The sequence below is a fragment of the Embiotoca jacksoni genome, unplaced genomic scaffold (assembly GCF_022577435.1).
Source record: "Embiotoca jacksoni isolate LCO1_2020_lvr unplaced genomic scaffold, fEmbJac1.0.p SCAF_14, whole genome shotgun sequence".
NCBI classification, from domain to species: Eukaryota; Metazoa; Chordata; class Actinopteri; family Embiotocidae; genus Embiotoca; species Embiotoca jacksoni.
The window spans coordinates 1,270,933-1,278,157 of record NW_027185274.1 but is presented as its reverse complement, the minus strand read 5'-3'; the positions used below and the strand labels follow the sequence as shown (position 1 = coordinate 1,278,157).

Sequence of the window (7,225 nt, the reverse complement as noted above, 5' to 3'; positions counted from 1 at the left end):
TGTAGTTACACTATAATCAGGCCGAAAAGCCATGAACACCTCAAAATTGAAAGATATTTGAATGGAGTTTGGCTTTTCAACCAAATACTATAGCTAACCCATTACAAACAGTAACAACATCCTTTTCCATTTTCCAGCACCAGCTAAAGGAGACGACATTTCAGGAGAGAAACGGACTGCTTGTTGTTGCCATAAGGGTAGCAGACAGTGTCCAGTCCAGACTCCCTGTCAGAGAGTCTGACCCCCAGCAGCAGCTCGATGGAGCCCGAGGTGGATTACAGATGGCTCCGATACAAATACACTTTCAACTGTCTCCAGCTGATGACAATGCGCTCGGACAACGTGTCGGAATCTGATAAAATAGCAGGTCGTCGTTTTACGTACCTTTAATGTCTACTTTAATTTCCCCTTGATGATGAAAACAAACCAGCTGTCATTTTGCTCTCCCCTGCAACCCGGAAGTGACGTATTTTAATAGCAGAAAACGAGCTTCCCCCCCTTCATAATTTAATAACTTGCTTTAAATTGGCAAAATGTTTAAGCAGCACCATATGTTTTTTTCTGAGCCTGGATAGGGATAGTATGAAATTTACAAAAGAAAATAATGAAAAAGAAAAAAACGGAGGTACCCACAGAGTAGATCTATGATGTCATTAAGTTGCTGCTGCTGCTGAGGGCAATTATGGTTTGTGTTGTTTAACGTGCAACTTGCCTGATACTCTGAAGAGTTTTATTATTTGATCTTATATTACTGTAGACATTTTGGCATGTCACTGCAGGGAGAGCACACGTATAATTGATGACATCAATGATGGCTGCATATAGTTTAGGAGAGCAGGTGCCCTGGTGTTGTGTTGACTGACTCACAGGGACAATTAAAGGACAGGTTCACAATTTTTTAAGCCTCTTTAAAAACAATAGAGTTCTTCACAGCAGACAGTTTGGCTTGCTATTGCAGGAAAACCACAGGTGTAACCAAAGACTGCCTTCTATTTATTTAAACAAGCTTTCTTCATGGAACAGAGCCATCATCAATACAAATCAGCCCGAGCTGTGCTTTTATGACAAGTCAAAAATAATGTCTCCTGTTAAACAGGTTTATAGTCAAAGCGTCCATATGAATACAGAAACAGGTTTCAGATTGCCGTTTCGAGCGCTGGTCCAGTACTTTTAGCCTTTTTTTCCCCACATTTTCCAAAGAGTATTATCAATATTTCAGTTATTACATGCATAACGTTAAGCTTTTTCACTCTTTATGTATTACTTCTATTTCAGTTGTTCATCCATTACTTTTAACTATGTTTCAATTGTTCGCTATTTAATCAGTCATCAATCAGACTTTATTTTTTGGTACATAATAAAAACAGGAACAGAAGAACTCAGGAAAAGCACGTCATAGATCTCAATGATAAGGAAACACCAGAGGCAGAATTAAAAATGAAATAAAATCGAGTAAAATTATATAAAACCGACAAAAACTTTAGGCTATAGATAAATAGATAGAGAAATGAATTCATAAAATTCAGTTCAAACTTATCCGTGCTTTTATTTATTACTATTAGCTCTTCAACAATTTACACTTGAAAGTATAGTTACAGAGAAAAACTTGAGTTTCCCATGTTTACCACATGAATGACATGATAACATGGGGGAAATATGTGGAAAAGTCTACATGATCTTCACATTACACCATGAAAATCTTCCAAAACCATGTTTGCCATCAGCAGAATACATGTTTTAAATGTGCACAATCACATGTGTCATGTGATCACAAGTTTTTGCACGTGTGAAATTCTCATTGTTTTTCTTTAAGGGAAATTCAGGCATTTCTCCATTTGATTTAACAAAATATTTGGAAAGTTGACTTATTACTCTTTATTGCAACCGTTTCTTAACCTCACCCTGTGCACTGCAGCAGGTAGAGCTACAGTCAATATGAGGCTACATAGTTTTAAACCAAATAACAGTTTTGGTTTTGTGTGAAATCTGCTGAGCTAAACTACAATCTCCTCTAATAGAAACTGTTAAAGTATCTCGTGATAAAAGTAAGGCTGGTCTGAAATCAGTGCTGCTGGTTTGATGAGCAGCACTGATTATCCTCCTGCTGTAACAAATCAACATGTCTGCTATGAAAAAAAGGTTTTAGCTGAATATTCTGGGGCTGAACCAATAAGCAAATGATCACCAGGGATCAATTTGAAATTTGAACTCGTGTTGGTTTCTTCATGTAATATTCAGAAAATGTGCCTGCATTTCTAAAACATGATATTTTCTCAACCTACACTTCTTTAATAAAGAAACTTTCGTGTTTTTCTATAGTTCACCCCACTAATGATTTTACTTATAGGGAAAATACAGAGAAAAAAACAAACTAAACTAAAAAAAACAATACAACAGCACCACCTACTGAAAACAAAACCCTATCAACACTAAATCCAGGATAAAAATAATGGTTTGGTACACAAAAGATTAAATTCCAATAAAGTTTTCATGTTTCACCAGATAAAGAGAAATGAGTGAAATAAGAGAGTAAAATTGAGGAATAATACAAAACCCAGTGACTCTGTCCCATGTAGCCCGACCCGGTCTGACAAACAGGCCCTTCAGCCACGTCCAGCTCTGTAGATATTAGTCTGCTTTCAGACAGCTTTATCAGTGTTATAATCTTACTGTCCAGTTTTTTTCAGTTGGATATTTAATATAAGCAGAGGCTGACTGGCCTTCAGAGTGTCAACAGATTCAAAGATCAACCTGCTGAGGGTCACTTTGTTTCCGTCCCTTTAGAAAGGGGTTTATTTTTTGTATCACGCCAAAGCATGAAATAGACACGCCGATCCACTGTAGCAAAACGTGAGGTTGCCACGCTTTGGGTTGTCTTGGTGTGAAAGTTATACGTTTTGAAACTTTGAAACTTACACTCACATACTTATAAATGTCATGTGACGCGGGTTCATGTGACCAAGGCTCCACAACAGAGGTTTTGAGACCAAGTACAAAGGGCATTTTTTGGCAGTATTATAAAGAAAGAGGGGTGGTTTGGTAGCTTTGGTTGCAGACAGCCACATGGGATTATGAGGTTAGAATAAAGGAGGTAAGATTGTTTTACTTGAGTTTTCTTTTTGTGTCCTAACCCCAGCCATGTTTTTACTTTTCCCCAACCACGTGATTTTGCTAAACTTTCACGCTTTGGCAGCGCAAAGTGTGGTTATTTCACGTCTTGCTGTAGTGGACCGGCGTGTCTATTTCACGCTTTGCCGTGATACCGGGTCGCAGCAGTAAAAACCTCTTCATTCTCAAACATGTTGGCACAGAGTGTATTCATGAACTCATGACAGATTTATTGATCAGATGATCATGCTCAGGCTGTTTTTATTGTTTTGGGTGTACATTTAGCTACGTATTACTCGGTTAGATATGAGATCTGCAAAACACATGAATCTTTATTGTGTCAACAGATTGTGAGGCAGTGATAACGATCAGTTTAGATCTGACCCCTTTCAGAGGTTGAAAATGAGTTCAAAGCTTCCTGCCACAACAGATCCGACATCTTAAATGATACAGAAATACAGAAAACGATCAGAGGAATGTTATGTTTTCCTAATGTGGGGTTTACTGATTTTAATGTAAGTGTATTGTTAAACCAAACATGGTCACAACATTTGCAAATGTCAGATATGGACAATTCCTGTATCCCTGGGAGGAGTCACAGACGTACCTGCACACTCAGTAACATGGAATAATGATATAAGTCACAGAGCTTCTAATGTCCCATATTAACATGATAACTAACATGATTGATACCAGGATAAGACAAAATAGTGTGAGTATGACAGGTTAGAAGTTGACTGAACCTAAATATGCTGAATTAAATAATAATTAAACAATTCTTCATCATGGCACCAGTGAATGTGCGGCTCATTGCATCAAAATGATTGATGACCTCAGTGACGACCTCAGTGATGACCTCAGTGATGACCTCAGTGACGACCTCAGTGATGACCTCAGTGATGACCTCACATCTTTCTTTAATCTGCAACAGAAACAATAAAAAGTAATAACTCAGTTAAAAGTTTCAGTCCATTTACAGTAGTTGTTAGTTTCTTTTTGAATAATTCGAATAATCTACTGAATCATTGGTTGATTTTCTTAATTGCTGTTCATACTTGTTAGACACATCTGTTAATGTGAACTGAAGACTTGATTTTTGAGTTGAGGTAAAAATATTTTGGGACAACTGTATGAATTTTGTGAAAAAAGTTTGTGGTGATTATTACTGACTGTTACCTGCAGCACTGTAGAGGTATTGTGCCTCAGCCTGGTCACCTGGGAAATGAGGGAGAGGAAAAGTTTTAAAGTCTAATTTCTCAAGGCTTTAACTTAAAATAATAACTCTTAAAACTGTTCTGTTTATTGTGAAATACAACTGTATGTAATCTATCAGTAATCATTTCAAAAGTGTGATGTGTGGTCAAAGTTTAAATAACTCATAAGGAGGCCGTAAATCATTTATTCTTTTATCTTAGGCCCATAAAGCCTTTACATGATTTGTATTCCTCCTCCTGAGAATAATGGAAGATTCTGTGGAGAACTCATGTAAAGCGACAGGTGCAGATAAGGAGGGAAACAGTGGCCTCGACCGTCTGGTGGGAAATCCTCAGAAAATGAATGAAATGAACAGAGTGTATGTGAAACCGCACACTACAAGGCCTGTTTATCTTACAGCAGTTATAACAAGCGGGATCCTCAGTGATCTTGTCAGAGGCTCTTTAATGGAAACCAACTCTCAGGTTTGCTGCTCTGTCTTCTGCTTAAGCAGTAAATCTTTCATGGCATTGAACTCTGCCAGCCTGATTGTATTTTACTCTCATTTTTACAGTAAATATTTTTGGAAGAATGTGAACACGACTGGCCCGACTGAAGATTTATTGACTCGACAGTTGTACCGAGGAACAACGTGTGTGCTGTGTGATTGAGGGTGTTACTTGGCTGGTAGTAGTCGTAGATCTTGACCACGGCTGGCTTCAGGTTCTGCACCGGGAGCTCCTGTACGAGCACTAAGCGGTGGGGGATGACGAGGCCCTGCGGTAACTGAACACAACAGCAAAACAGACAACAGAGTCAGTAACACAATCAAAAAGCATCATGTAGCGTTTCTCCACTGTGAATCCCTCTCACCTCCCGTAAGTACACCAGGACGTGATCTTCCTTTTGTTCAACACGATCCACCTGCGGGGCACCTTTGAGCTGCGAGGAGACGATATTCAGGTGGATTATCATCACTGTCACCATGACGACACCAATAACTGACACAAACTTTTCCAGAGGGGTGTACTACGACGCAAGTTCAACATACGCAGGCTTTCTGTGTTTGAGCTCCACAAAGCTGAAACTCTCAGTCAGAGATAATCGGTGCCACAACGGTGTTTATCAACTTTCTCTGTTAGCTCAGACTTTCTGCTTTAGGCTCTGAGTGATTTCACATAGAAGAGGGGGTGTTTGTAGCCTCTGACCAATCACAAACATGGACAAGTGTACTGACAGCAGAGCGACTTATTTTACAAAATGAGGAGCAAATTCTAATTAAAAGAAATATGAAGTTAAAAAACATAATGGATGTGCTGGCAAAAAAAAAATCACAGACTGCTAAGTTGAAAGCTTCTAATATCACCTTCCCAAAAAGTTCTTTGGAAGATCTGACTGTAATTACATGTGCATATTTCATTACATTAATGAATTCTTAAATGTATTCTCATGATGTGTATGAACGTTTTAGTTTTATAGTTTCACCTGTGTAAAAAACACAATGAAATTTATCTACAACTCGTACAAAAATCACCGGGGAAAGACACCGAGGTTGGTTGGTCTCTGAACACTCCACAGAGGACAGTCTCACTGTCTCACTCCACAGAGGACTGTCTCACTCCACAGATGACCGTCTCACTCCACAGACGACCATCCCACTCCACAGATGACCGTCTCACTCCACAGAGGACTGTCTCACTCCACAGATGACCATCCCACTCCACAGATGACCATCCCACTCCACAGATGACCGTCTCACTCCACAGAGGACAGTCTCACTGTCTCACTCCACAGAGGACAGTCTCACTGTTTCACTCCACAGATGACCGTCTCACTGTCTCACTCCACAGAGGACTGTCTCACTGTCTCACTCTACAGAGGAACGTCTCACTGTCTCTCACCGAGTTCTACGGGATCTTCTCTGATTGGTGGTGACACTTTTCAGAGAACTGATTGGTCAGTAGGTGCTACTTTGATATGTTTTGATCCGATATCTCCAACATGACCTGCTCCGCACCGGGTAAGTAACCACGGTGATCTAGCTAGTTTAAAAGAGCCACCTTTGTGACAACCCTGTCTTTAGCCTCAACACACCTCGCTAACCCACTAATCTCCCTTCGTGGTTCACCCCTCAGCGTGGTTAATATCAGTGTTGTAAGTTACCGCCTTCAGAGACTCAGGGTCTGGGACAAATCCAGAGAGGACTTTGATATCCAGGATCACCATGTTCGTGCTGTTCTCCTTTCCACTGTACCTGTAGTGGAACAATAAAACATGATGGTATTTTTTTGAATGTACATGTCCATCCACCCACTGGCACACACAACAGTCCTCCATCACATCTTTAGCTGCTTGTCGATCACTTACAGGGACTTCAGCTTCAGGTTGAGTTTGAGTTTGCGGCTCGAGGAGTCGACCTCTGTGTCGACCTCCACGCTGAGAGTGGTGACATCAGCAAGAATCGGGATGTTATAGAGGAGAGAAATCTGGGAAACAGGAAACCCGGAGAGAGGTTAACGCTCCTGACGAGTGAACAAGAGTGTCAGAAAGTGTTTTGATCAATTCTGTTCAAATTTACGTTACCAAAGAAACCTTGTGTAAGACAACTTCTCTTTCCCATGCTGAATTTGTAAGTGGACTATCTACGCATATACAATAAAAAATTATAATTTCATTTTAAAGAAAATGTCAATCTTTATTCTTTCATCTTTTTTTCTAATAATTGAAATAGTCCATTCCAGTCTTACAGCAAAGTGCGTAATACAGCCGTTAGTCCAGTAGAGGAAACCGTGTCAGTGTCACGCTTTACTTTGCTTTAGTGTGAAAATTACATGCACATATGACAGGTTGAAGAAAGAAACCCTGTTTCACGGCAAAGTGTGTAATACACACGTCTGTCCACTAGATGGAAGAGTATCAGTGT

General features: G+C 39.8%; 1 protein-coding gene across 2 annotated transcripts in view; it reads right to left on the bottom strand.

The window, feature by feature from the left end:
- Positions 1 to 1,521: 1,521 nt before the first annotated feature.
- Positions 1,522 to 7,225, bottom strand: part of LOC138196979 (alpha-2-macroglobulin-like) — a 28,667-nt gene continuing 22,963 nt past the window's right edge. The window contains exons 31-37 of one of the 2 annotated variants that reach the window (XM_069147395.1): positions 6,670 to 6,788; positions 6,466 to 6,556; positions 5,176 to 5,244; positions 4,983 to 5,088; positions 4,285 to 4,323; positions 4,013 to 4,030; positions 1,522 to 3,976 (exon numbers count right to left, since the gene is read on the bottom strand). In XM_069147395.1, coding sequence (XP_069003496.1) covers positions 4,026 to 4,030; positions 4,285 to 4,323; positions 4,983 to 5,088; positions 5,176 to 5,244; positions 6,466 to 6,556; positions 6,670 to 6,788 — 429 coding nt within the window. In that variant the 3' untranslated portion in view covers positions 1,522 to 3,976; positions 4,013 to 4,025. Of the gene's footprint in view, positions 4,031 to 4,284; positions 4,324 to 4,982; positions 5,089 to 5,175; positions 5,245 to 6,465; positions 6,557 to 6,669; positions 6,789 to 7,225 lie in introns of both variants that reach the window. The other variant, XM_069147394.1, reaches the window with a different exon arrangement.